The 13,000-nt window shown below is 42.1% G+C and overlaps 1 protein-coding gene across 2 annotated transcripts in view; it reads right to left on the bottom strand.

Annotated features, from left to right (window-relative positions):
- The window catches only part of ift80 (intraflagellar transport 80 homolog (Chlamydomonas)), a 46,871-nt gene continuing 33,871 nt past the window's right edge, over positions 1-13,000 (bottom strand). For both annotated transcript variants that reach the window (XM_086035675.1, XM_086035676.1), the window contains 12 exons: positions 12,521-12,700; positions 11,379-11,497; positions 9,997-10,071; positions 9,373-9,536; positions 9,213-9,277; positions 5,898-6,033; positions 5,669-5,816; positions 4,503-4,674; positions 1,294-1,383; positions 985-1,157; positions 494-617; positions 1-261 (listed from right to left, as the gene is read on the bottom strand). In XM_086035675.1, coding sequence (XP_085891801.1) covers positions 151-261; positions 494-617; positions 985-1,157; positions 1,294-1,383; positions 4,503-4,674; positions 5,669-5,816; positions 5,898-6,033; positions 9,213-9,277; positions 9,373-9,536; positions 9,997-10,071; positions 11,379-11,497; positions 12,521-12,700 — 1,557 coding nt within the window. In that variant the 3' untranslated portion in view covers positions 1-150. The remainder of the gene's footprint in view (positions 262-493; positions 618-984; positions 1,158-1,293; positions 1,384-4,502; positions 4,675-5,668; positions 5,817-5,897; positions 6,034-9,212; positions 9,278-9,372; positions 9,537-9,996; positions 10,072-11,378; positions 11,498-12,520; positions 12,701-13,000) is intronic.

Below are 13,000 nucleotides of genomic sequence, written 5' to 3'. Positions count from 1 at the left end.
TCGAGAGGGTTTTATTCATTTATTTTTTTGGGTTGGTCTCTCGGCCGTCTTTTAAAAGTTATCATTGAGTAAGGATTGGGCTTGTGCTTTTACTCAACCGCCCGAGTCTTGTAACTGATCTTGGCGGGAATCAGAAGGATCCTCTTGACATTAACGCCTCTGGGCCAAGCTGCTCCTGACAGATGCATTAGCCGCTCTCTCTCTCTCTTTGGACAACTCCATCTCGATCTTGGCTTGGATTTTTTCCCAATCCACCTCGACCTGAGAGAAAGACAGACAGTAGAGACAGAAAAGCTCATTTCCTGAGCTACATTGCCAGTATGGAACTGATTAAGGCAGGAGTGTTTGTATCAGATTGAATGAGTAAACCGTGAGTGAAATGCTTGTAAACTACGGCAGACTGTTAGAAAAACCCCATTGTTAAACTGCACGTGATTGCTGCCTGAATCAATTAATTTGAGGCAGCAAATGCAGAGAGGCTGCTTCAGCTTACCCCTTTAGCATATTGCAGGAACCTCTTATTGGTCTCCTTCCTGCCAAATGTCTGCAGGAACTTCTCCCGATAGGCCAGCACAGTGTCTACGTGAGTCTTGTGTTTGACTGCCAGCTCCAGCGCCCTGGAAACACACCAACATGCATCTCTCCATCTTGGATCGACCAACAAGGCCGCAATTTGACTGGCACACAAACGCGCGAGCACGCAAAGTGAATCCGACACAGACACACTAATACACAAACTTACAGACACATGAAGAAACATAAACACTCACTTAAAAAGACACACTCAACGACAGGCACGAGGACGTGCGTACACACACGTACACGCACCCATGTTAACATACACTCACAAAACACACTCCCAAAGACACGGGCGCACATACAGACACGCGCGCATACTGTACGCACCCACATACAGACACAAACATGCTGCCACACACATAACAACACGCACACACATGCACGCCGTTAGTAATGGTTGCCTACCTCTCCCAGTTGAACAGATCAATGTTGACTTGTATGGCTTGATAGACAAGTCCAGCTTGTAACAGAGTGGCCTCTGCCTCTTGGGCCTGCCCACTGAAGAGCAGCAGGTGGGCCAAAGATGACTCCTTGGACGGCTGTTGCTTGATAAAGTTGATGTAATGCACTCGCGGTAACTGGGCAGCGGATGAGGACGAGGAGAGGAGAGGATATGCATCAGGAAACAAGCAGACAAAGCTTGCCCAGCGCGTGTTCATTCCAGAGTCGTTCAAAAAGTGCTACTCTGATGGATCCATTAACAGATGCTCTTACCTCTCTAATGGCAGCGTAGGCCATCTCAGCTGTGGTCAGCTCTCTGTTGGCTATCGCCATGGCAGCCAGACATGCCCACAAAGACTGTTCCTGCACACACAAGGAAGTGCTATCAGGCCACGTTGCCATCAATGGTACACTTCAGTTCACCTTGCATGGACAATTTGGAACTTTGATCTAGCCTTCTAAACGTGAGGCATCATAGCCACCGGACAAAGAGTTATACTCTGAAAAACACAACAAAGAAGAGAAACAAGGCAAAGCCAGCATGTATTCTTTCCAGATTAAGGTCTGTTTAGTGTCTTCCAATTCCATTATAAAGTGATGACAGACTTCAACCAATCAGCAGACTGCTGGCTGTCCCACTCCACACGTGAGGTACTGAAAGCACTGCGCTTGGTAAGCTCACCAGTGGTGGAACATGGTGATTTCCTAAGAATGTTGTGGAAGTGATCATTTGAAAATGTCAACACTGGCAGAGATGAATAGAAATACTGTTGCTAAAAATATGTATCCCTTTATTATTGTGAGAACTCTTTAAATTGCTCAATGTCACGTAAATGAATATCATTAATAATAACATATAGCTAAATAACATTAATAAAGGTAATATGAGCAAATGTGTCATTTCAGAAGTGTGAATCAAAATGGTATCCTTTGCAAAAATCAGAACCCAAGAATTAGTGCTCAGTCTCAAAAAGGTTGGTGACCCTCTGTGATGGAGGGTGCTAGCACTAGGCTAGCAGGCCTGAGTAAGACAAAATTATCTAATTTAGTTGAACATTTTTGTGTTCCAAGAGCAAGTCAACCCCAAAATTGTCTTTACAAGAAAATGTTCAATGCAGCTCCACTTGTCTAAACACAGCATTCTGATTAATATTGTGTTTGTGGAATATGAGTTAAGCAGTAAAATTCAGCCGTTTTTAGCCATCTCAGGGGGTGGACATTTTGCCACTTGCAGTCGATTGAAAATGACATCACAGTTGCTCAGGGTTCAGCTTGAGAAAACAGGTGAGCCGTGATAGGTTGTTACCTGAGCAACTTTCATTTTCAGTCAACAGAAAATTACAAAATGGTTGCCCCCGAAGATAGCTAAAAATGTTTGGAGTTTGGCGCTAAACTCATATTCCACCAATGCAATATTAATCTGAATGCCATGTATAAGCAAGTGAAGGAGTATAGAACATATTGCTAAAAATATTGGGGATTGACTTCTCTTTAAATATACAATGGTTAATTAAATGAGAATGACAAGTGAACAGCTTGAAGCACACGTGGCCTCTTATTTGGAGAACAGTCTGCACAAGAAGGTGAGAACGGGCACTCAGGAAAAAATAATATTAAAACGTGTTTTAATACATTTAAGTGAGCTTTAATAAGTTTAAATGTCAAACGAGATCATCTCCCAAAAGATACAATTACTGTAAACAACCAAAAACCACTCGGCATCCATTGCAGCCTGAGCATCCTGGAAGGGGGATTCCCCCATCTGTGGTCCCTTCTCAAGGTTTCTCACTTTTCCCCAGATGTTTTTTTTTTTTAGTTTTTCCTTGCCCTCCTGGGGGTTAAGATCAGGGGATGTCGTGTATATGATCCGGTGCATATGTGAAACCCTTTGAGACTTTCCTGTGATTAAGGGCTATATAAATAAATTTGACTTGACTAATCACTTCAAGGGTCACGCTGTCACCATTAGAAAACATTTGATGCATTGTGTTGTGTCTTCAAAACAGAGCCGTCTTTCTTGTGTATATTCAGCTTCTGTTAGTATCATTCTCGCTATATTTTTTCAGCCGCCAAGACAGCTACACATGTACTGCTTTCCTACGTCACAATTCTAAAGTTCCATTTTTGTTTCTATGGTTATCATCACATTTTACCGCTTTGTCTTCACTCACATCACAAAAAAAAACCCCAAAAAACACCAGAGGCCAAAACTAAAATAATTGGTCAAATTTACAATTACAGAGGGTCTACGTTTTAGGAAGGTACCAACATATGCACACAATTAACATGTTTGTGCAGGAGCGTCAGAATAAGTCTGTATGTATGTATTGTTTATCATTTTATTATTGGGACTAGAAAATATATTAGGTAAATATATTTACTGTAAATGATGACTTTACTACTGGATAGGATTAGCGGAAGTTAGTGAAGAACTACTGCACATGGACTCATGTACAAATTTGAGTTTACGCCGTAAGAGCGTCGTAAACCGAGGACCCTCCCATATACTGTATAAGACCTTGAGGGCGTTCCACTGTATTACACACATTGACATGATAGATGTGTGTATAAGTGCTGTGTGTTGCTCTTATCCTAGAAGGTCTCACTGCCGTCATGGTGGAAGCCGGTGAAACACACGTCAAACAAACAGACATTTTCTTCACGCAACACTTATGACCGTAAACAAATGTGTCACCACTTTAGTCTGTACAGTCGCCCTCATTAAAACTGAAGCACATCAACTGGCCAAAGTCACCACTGTGTATTCCTCCCTTTAATTAATCACCGTCTATTACCGCGACAAACGGCTCTAACGGGAAACCACCGACCGGAAAACAACACTGTCATCGCCCACCCCGGAGTCAGACAAATCACAAATCAAGCCAATTGCAGATGAGAATGTGTGTGACTTTGGTGTGTGTGCACCGGCTTGTGAGCATCCAAACAAGCTTTGCATCAATCTCAGAGTAGAACTCTTTGCGACAAATGTAATTCTGGGAAAAACCGCAGTGCCTCGAAACTCCTACCAGAAGTACAGCAATGGGGAAGGCTTTTAAAACCTCTCTTTATCCCCTTTGTTTCCCCCTCCTTGCTCTTGCTACTAGACATCCTGCTCTTCCAGGTTGTGGCTATAGCGTCATTGCTCAAGAAAAAAAATAAATAAATAAAAAAACAACAAATCCTAGCCTGTGAAGAGTCCGTACGTTTACATAGGACTTTGTGAGCTCGAGTGGGACTAAATGTAGTCAAATGTCACCAGGCTAATTGAAGGCTAATTAAAGCCTGCTGGTCTGGGCAATAAACCTGTCTGCTACCTTTTCATTTCCGACCGGCTCGCAGGCGAAAGCCCGCTCAAGCGTGACACACACTGCAGGAAGCCCAACTGTGCCTGAGCCATAGCGTGCGTGGCATGTCACGTCAAGAGAAATACTTCCTATTGGAAAAAAATGTGCCATTTCGTCGTAAGACATCCGAAATCTTACCTTGGCAAAGCGGCAGAGGCGAAGCGCATCTTCCCAGCGTGCCGAGCTACTGTATTCATGTAGGAGCACGGCGTATGGAGGGACGCTGGTGTAAAGCAAGGAACCGTCTCTTTGCCGCAATCGCACCTTGGTGTCCACGTAGCTCAGAATGTGGGGTGCATGGCTGAACTCGCTTGGAAGTGAGAGTAGGAGGCATGTCAACACAAAGATGTAATTGTCTGCTCCGGCCACAGAGTTCAAAAAGAAGAAATTACATTTTTTTTAACCTAACAAAATCTTTCCAAAATACTGATAAGCATTTGATATGCATGACAAACAAGAGGGAAATGAGGGGGGAAAAAAAACTAAAAATATTGAAGAAAAAAAACGAAAAAAAGAAGTATGCGGTGGATCCACTGTAGACATATAGTGTGTTTTTTTCATAACAATATTTCTATTTATTTATAATTTCATATGTACCTGTGGATGAAATAGCAAAGCTTACAGTAACAGTTGCCAGAATGAACATAAGCGGCAAGTACTTTCAAGCGAATGGGGGTGAGTTGAACCTCTCAATACATACAGTATAACCCCACTTTCGCTTTTATTTTCGGGCCGCTCTGTAGCAACCCGCTTCTCTATTGGTTTAATAAATAAAAGTGATACAGTACAATAGACTGTATGTGATGCCTCAAAAAATAAAATTGTATTGTATTGTATTCCATGGTAATTATAGTATTTGTTCAAATATCAAATATACCGACTAATGAGCTCTCTACTGATATTTAGAAAAACTTTAAAAGCTGTGAGGTTCTTTAGCTGCAATAACAAAATAAGAAAATTTAATAATTAAACTCCTTGCTTAAATGGCGCTTATCACCATAAAAACCTATTGGATAGCTGAGCAAGTTGGTCATGTGGTGACAACGAATCACCAACTCCCGATGACTATAACACATCGTGCATTGGGTTAGCGATAGCGTCAGTGCTGACGTTACAGAATTGTGTCAGTACTTGACAACCGTAGTGGGAGCCCATGAGAACATACACAAACATTGTCCTTACAGTGTGGCTTTAACTGGCAATGGAATCAGCCGTCAGTGCGGTAAAAAGCAGTCACTTCTTTACGCAGCCGCCAAAACAGCAAAACAATAAAAATTTTGCGATAAGCACCATTTGAATCTAACCTGCCATCCTTTGTGTAAAGTGTTTTGGGAAGCAGCTCCTTGTCGATGAAGACAGCACTGGGGTAGTACCACACTGTGAACTGGCTGTCTTGGACACCACACAGGATGTTTGCCGCATTGTTCCATGCCATGCTGTGAATCATGCTACCTACAAAACACGTATAACAATCTTGTTAGTAGGCAGCACAAAAAAGATATTTCGGTTAACTTAAGGATGTTCAATTCTTACCAATTTTGCAGATTTTGGGCTCGCGTCCAAGGTAACGCACAGAAGTGAGGTAAAGGTCGCGGTTCTTGTCAATCAAAGCGATCTTCCTTTCGGTGGACGGACCGCATTGATCGAGCGCTATCTCCACCACCTCCAGCTGCACACGGACAGGAAACACACTTATGGAAAAGAAGTGAGTGACAGAAGCAAGACATACATTTACACTGTGACCCCAGAGTCTTGTTGCAGAGCGTGCGCCTGTGTAGGAGGGAGTCACGTACACACAGGCATCCAAGAGGTGTGTGCGGAACCTCTGTAGGAGCCACGCATTTGTTTGAGGTCCTCGCCAGCTGGCTTCAGCTCAGTGCGCTGGAAGACAACGCCATGCAGACAGCATCTGGTGCTACCTCTGATTCCTTTGTGCTTTACTCATTTTTTCTTCTTTTTTTCCCCCTTTCCCATAAAATCAACCTTTATTTGCAATGAAAAGCATTTTGGGCATTTTACTAAAGCTTACTGGTCCGTCATCCGTGATTTATTCAAGCCGAACCAAACTGTAATCGTCTGTCGGTCAGTCTTTCATGTTATTTTAACCGCGCTTCCGAACAGTAAACATCAAAGGTCCGCCAGTCTGTCAATCCGGGAAAAAAAAAGTTCCAACTGATGAAAAATCCATCCATCCATTATCTGATTATCTGAACTGATTTGATTAAAATGGTAAATGGAGTGCACTATGTACATCATAATGTGTCGGCTTGCTGCTCAAACAGCTTTACACTCACATACATTTGCCATTTCACATAGCCTACACTTATTTGCCAATCCACTGAACTGTTAATTGGGAGCCTGCTGCCGCTTTAACTCTTAAAAGTTTTGCTTACCTTAACCAGAATTCCGTCAAAGGGTGCCAAAGGTACAATCCTGGTGTATTAAAATGCTTCCTAGTCCATGTGCACACCGAAATAAGGTAACCATTACAATAAATCAGGGGCGTATAAATGTACAGCAAAGAGGGCCAGATATGGTGAGGTGGAAATGTGTGGGGGCCAACCATATAGCTTCCAAATGCTTTAAATTGTTTTTACGGCGTTCGTTACCGGTCACAGTTGTTTTGTATTTCAGTGAAAAAAATATGGCAATTTTCGCTTGTCATGGAAGCAAGGACCCTCTCTGTCAATGTTTTTTCTTTGCTACAGTCTCTATTTTAGAAATGCGGTGGAAAGGGCCAAAAAAAGGTCATGCAGCGAGGGGTTCATTCTGACACCTAACACGTGTTCGGAGAGGCACTACAAATAAGCACTTGTAGCTAATTCCGAAAGCACCCAAGAGTGCAACCACAGGTCTGCTGCCATCTTCTGGTGAAATATAAAATAGCTTTTTTTACATGTGTATTTTCTACTGTGGCTAACAGTACTGACACAATTTTATGCCAGAGGCTGCAGGCCATTGTAAATTTGAACACAGGCCACATTTGGCCCCCGGGCCGGACTTTGGACATTCCTGCAATAAATGAATGTTTTGTTTTCGAATTTGTCTTCTTTTTCTTCTTCTTCCTTTTCTGTCTATATGCAGTTGAAAAACAACTTTTGTTGCATTACTGCCACCTTGTGAAATAGAGTTTGGGCCGGCAAAATACCATTTCACAACCTCCTAAACACACTCTTTCCAAAGATAAAAACAACAAATGTAAAACAACTCACAATAACTTCTCTGTAAATCTTTCTCTGCATTCAAAGTTACTTTGTTACTTCTTAGTCAACCTGAGTAATTCATGATTCTCTCTTTGGTGCATACCATTACCTACTGTACATATACACTCAATGCAGTATGGGTCGCGTTTCCATCTCTCATCAGCAAAACGGATGTACGTCAATGATGAACTGTGAGGTCCATTCGGACTTGACCAAGTTAGTGATGATTACATAGACGGACGAAAATCCACTTCTGGCTGTGCTTAGTCCGCCTTTCCTGTCTATCGTCTAATGTCAGCAAAACTGGCGTCCGTCAGGTTCAATACAGTAGCGCCTACTCTTCGATAACTGTTTTAAACAAAAAGTTTTGAGAACCAGTAATAATAAATACATTCCTAATAAATGAAATCCCGTCATTATGATAATAATGGTGCGGCATGGCTCAGCGGTCGTCTCCCAACCCAGAGTTTGAGGGTTCGATCCCTGGCCATTGTGACCATGTCAAAGTGTCCTTGAGCAAGATACTGAACCCCCAGTTGCTCCTGATGCTGCGACATAGGTAGGTGAATGAAGAGTCAGTCAGTATGAAGGCCTTGAAGGTGGAAAATCGCTTCAAAGTCCATTTACCATTCAACGCTCAGTTCAATACTGTCGGAGAGGTGTTTATTTGCAATTCAAACTAAACACAACACCAATAATTCAACAAATACTTTTGTGGGTGTTTGCAGTCATGAAAAAAGATGTCATATATTAGCAAAATATATTAGATATTTTCGATATTAGCTGTTAGAGGAGCATAACATCAGAAACACATGCAGTGAAATTAACGCCACTGCACTACAAAGGCAAAATGAAATAGTGTTAAATTAACAACAAAGTTTGTTTTTGTTTTTTTCAGAGTTCTTGTACAGGATCTCGCAATTGGATTACTTCTAGAATGCAAGTTCTGTACTTGTAACTGCTGCAGTAAGCATTTTGGATCCACAATGCATGGCTTGAAGGAGCTATAAAATCTAAAATTGACAAACCATATAGGCACGATCCACGAGTTGGCCAGACACACTATTTTTGTTGTGCCACTCCCGCCGGAAAATATGCTAGTTCACGGTCGGCTGGGATACGCATGGTTGCATTGGCAAGCAAAACAGAAGATGGATGGATGGATGGATGGTGAGTGTGATAAAAACTCCCACAACCCAGGGAAAGAGGTCTGGATTATAAAATTACATTAGGTTATACAGCACTAAACATGAATGGATAAACTTTTCATGCATTTCTCAGTGAACAAGAACAATTTTCAAAATTGTGATGATTCGACACAACTGTTGTTGAATCTTTGTGAATTTGATTGTTTTTAAACTTAGCTTTAATGGACTTTCATTTATGATAACTCAATTTAGCAACACAAAATGAACTTGTTCAAATAGAAATCTTTGTGTGTGCACATTGACATCAAATTTGTTATGAAGTCACTTTCTAGAACAGAATGCCAAAGTAAACACAGACCATAAAAAGAAATTAATGTTCTAACAAATCTGTTGAGATGTACTCATTTATATTGAGCACCAGGAGTTTTTTGTTCTGTTTATCCTGCCCAAAATAATCTCAAGAGCCAGAAGTCCCTCCCACCAATGAATTTGCTTACCTTGTGAGTCAAAGACTTCCCGTCACCAAGAGGTTTGCCGGTCAAGGCGTCGAAGAGAAGGATGACTAGTGAGGATTAAAAAAAAAAAACATTGAAAAGAAGATGGCAATGAGTGGTGGTGCTTATATTCATACTGTGTTTGAGACGGCAAACCTCTCACCTTTTTCATCACTCTTGTCACGGATGGCAATGGTGTCATTACTGAGTGATACACACTGAGCATTAAGCATGTCAGCCCGCATACCAGGAAATTTAGGGGAGGAGATGAGTCGGCCCTCGTAGGAGAATATATACAACCCTGCCCCGTCCACTAGAAGAGCATGTCTGAGTGGCAGCGAGGGAAGGGAGTTGGGGAGGAGGCAAGACGATACAGTGAGTAGACTTTTATATGGATACGGTGCGGCTGTTCATCTAATAAACCAGATGGTCGTTAGGTAGAGGATTTTTATGCACATTAAAAACAGCAGCGACTTACTCAACGTGACGCTGGGGGCTCGACTGTGATTATAGAATGACAAGTAATCTATTTAGCAGTACGATGAGTGTCAGGGACACTGCGCTGGAGTGCGGCACAAGAGCTACTCCATATTAATCAGATTTTCCCGAGCGGTTACACTATCAGACTTATTATATGACATACTTTGGCTGGCTATAGCACAGCTCGCGTGTGGATGTGCCTGTGTCCATATGTGTGTGTGTGGTAGTATTCAAGCCTTGGAGAGGCTGTGAGGCGATTCTATGCGCTCCTGTTACACTGCTTGCCAGGATTAAGCATGCGGCTCACCTCTCTGCTTGCAGAATGAGGCTGACTGTTCCCTCCTTCAGGTCAAATATGAGGGGAGTGTTCCAGTTCCGTGTGCTGGCACAAACAAAACACACAAATATGCGCTCCTATCATTCTTTGCAAAAACAGACATTCAAGTGAAAATAACATTAGACAACAAGACCGAGAATGGAAACAGATATGTACAAGAAATATGCTAATAAATGTAGCCTATTTGATTACACACTCAGTGGCTACATTAGGTACACCTGTTTGGTCTGTGGCGCAAAAATGTTGGGGGCCACTGTACATTGCTGTAAAAATAGCAATGATGTCATTGAATACAGTTGACCCCCTATTTGTGGGGGATACGCTGGCCCGCAAATAGTGAAGATTTGCATATAATTGATGCCCACTGACATTTTTTTTAACAAGCACCATCTTTTTTGAGATGACATCTTAAAAAACAGTTAAAAAATATTGAAAAAAAAATCTGCAAATATGCGAATTCGCAGGTGTCGACCTGCAAGTAGAGGGGGGTTGACTGTAATCAATTTTAACTTGACTTTAAGCGGATGACAAAAAAAGTCGCGTCACGAGTCACGACAGCCCTAACCACAATGTTGCCCGCAGGGCATTCTTGGCATTGCATCAAATGAGGGGATATAAATCTATAAATGTCGCTAAAATTAAACTTGATTTAAATTAAACTGTGATCTGGTGTAATAAAATAATCCCAGAAACTGGTGAAACCTCTACAGCATGTTTTATGTGTTTATTATTATGGATGTAGTTTCCAGTGGTGCAGAACTGCACTGCATCACAAAGAGCTGTTTTTTTTTTTTTTTTTTTTGCACAGTTCATGTTCCTTAATAAAGTCAATAAAAAAAGAGTGTATTGTCCATGTGTTTGAAAAGGCAGATTTTTTAGACCAGACCTTGATGTCTGACGATTTGACTGGGCAAGTGTACCTAATCTTGTCGCTGTGAAGTGTACCTTTACTGCAACTGCAATTCTAATTGTCAATGCAATGCCGCCATATATACATATAGTAAAAATATACTGTATATACACACGCGGGTATAATTAACATGTTCTAATGTTCTAACGCCCCCTGCAAAGAATATATTCTGGAAAAAGATATGTTTTGGTTGACTACCCCTTTAAAGCGTTTTATGCACTTTTCAAACATTGTGCTTTTACTTTCTTTATAGGCGAAAAAGCTTTGAGGAAGAGAAGCAGCATTTTGGTTTGACAGCGCATCATGTGTGAATTGATATATAAGGACACTTATGTTATCTGTCAATGTGGAGTAAGATTATATTCCTGCTCCTTACAGAGGAAATGGGTGAAAAATCATGGCTGAAGGAATAGAGGATGCGCAGACTGAGTGAAGTGCTCACTTGTAGATGTAGCACTGAAGGGACGTGGCGACTACGAGGTGCCCAAAAGCCAGCGAGGCTTTGATGACCCGATCTCTGAACTCTAACACGTCCACCGCATCATTCATCACATTCCTCACCTGTGGAAAAAAAATAATATAGAATGGCACATCAAAGACTGGTGCAGTGCTCATATAATGTTTTATTTATATACACAGGAAGCAGTATATCATATATCCAAGCATACGTAGGGTAACTGTGGTCAGAGAAAGACATTTTTACCTGCTCCCAATGTGTGTATGCACGTACTGATGTGCTGCCATAGATAAATACTTCCCTAGCAGCTCCCTCTGTGAATGAATGAAAGGGCCTTTTCCAGCGCCAGGTGAAAGGTGGAGCTATTTTTACAGCTTTACAAATCTTACTCTTCTGCCCCCTCCAGCAAGCCAAATTTACAAGTAACACAACCAAGAATTAAAAAAACAACAACATTCGACCGCAAGGTAGTAAATTTAGCTGGCTGATTCACAAACCACTGGCAGATGTGCACGTTTAAAGCAGTCGGTGAGGAGGAAAGGCGGAGGAGACAGACAGACAAAGTGCCTGCCAGGCTGAAAATAAGTGGCCGATGACCCGCGTATGTTTGGCTTACACAAACTGCACTCAGTAAAGATGCCTGATGCTGTTTTTTTCGAGGTGTGTATCCCTTTCTATGGACATTCGGGCACGTTAAATGCGTGTAAATGCTACTTTGTGGTCAGTTTGACTTTAAACAGTACAAAATAGAAGAGCAAAGGGAGGCAGCTAGACAGGGTAGCCATTGTCATTGCAAGGTTGCCTGACAAATGGGCAGGGTCCAACTATAATATATGGCTACAAGTAGCCAGAATATTTTTTTGCATACGTATGCAAGTGAAGCACGGATGCTCAACATTAGGTATAGAGGCGCATTGTAATGACATGGCATACATAAGCTGCGTGTCTGTTGGCATACAAATGGACAAACAGCAATTCTGCACTTGTCACTTTTGTTCAACCTTGGCAGAGGTCTGTACTTATTATAAAAGTCAAGAAGCTTTAGTACAGTTGTTGCGTAGGATCTCATTAAATTTGGCAGCCATACCAAATGGAGTGTCCGTTGAGTGATATGTGTGTTTTTCTACCTGCATGGTTTTCCTCTTGGTAAGGGTGATCATAAAGTTGTTCCACTCCCAGTGCTGCTCCACCACATTGGCAAAGATGACATGGCCATTCCCGCAGGCCCCAGCCACCTGCGTGCCGTCAGCAGACCAGGCCAGGCTGAACACGCTGCCCGTATTGGGTTTCTCCAAAGCGTAGGACCACTGCCAGGAGAGGAGGAATATCATCATTAACAACAATGGCCACAAATGTGCATGTCTTTTGGGGGCGCTTCGAAACAAATAGACGTTTACAGAGGAGGTGAGCGCTGTATGAGTGAGAGCAGATACCCGTGCACATAATATAAACTCTGCTGGGAAGAGGTCCCAGTCAGTCAATCAGCGAGCCGTGATGAACTGTGAGACATTGAAGGAGTGTTCGGCCCTGCCAAGTCCAGCAGTCGCGCTCGTAAACATACTCTCTGCTATCCTCATCTATCACATATGCAGGGTGCAGGGAGAAAG

The sequence above is a fragment of the Filicampus tigris genome, chromosome 7 (assembly GCF_054856515.1).
Source record: "Filicampus tigris isolate MCC_2025a chromosome 7, RoL_Ftig_1.0, whole genome shotgun sequence".
NCBI classification, from domain to species: domain Eukaryota; kingdom Metazoa; phylum Chordata; class Actinopteri; order Syngnathiformes; family Syngnathidae; genus Filicampus; species Filicampus tigris.
The sequence above is the reverse complement of the archived record's forward strand: the minus strand, read 5'-3'. Positions and strand labels throughout refer to the sequence as shown.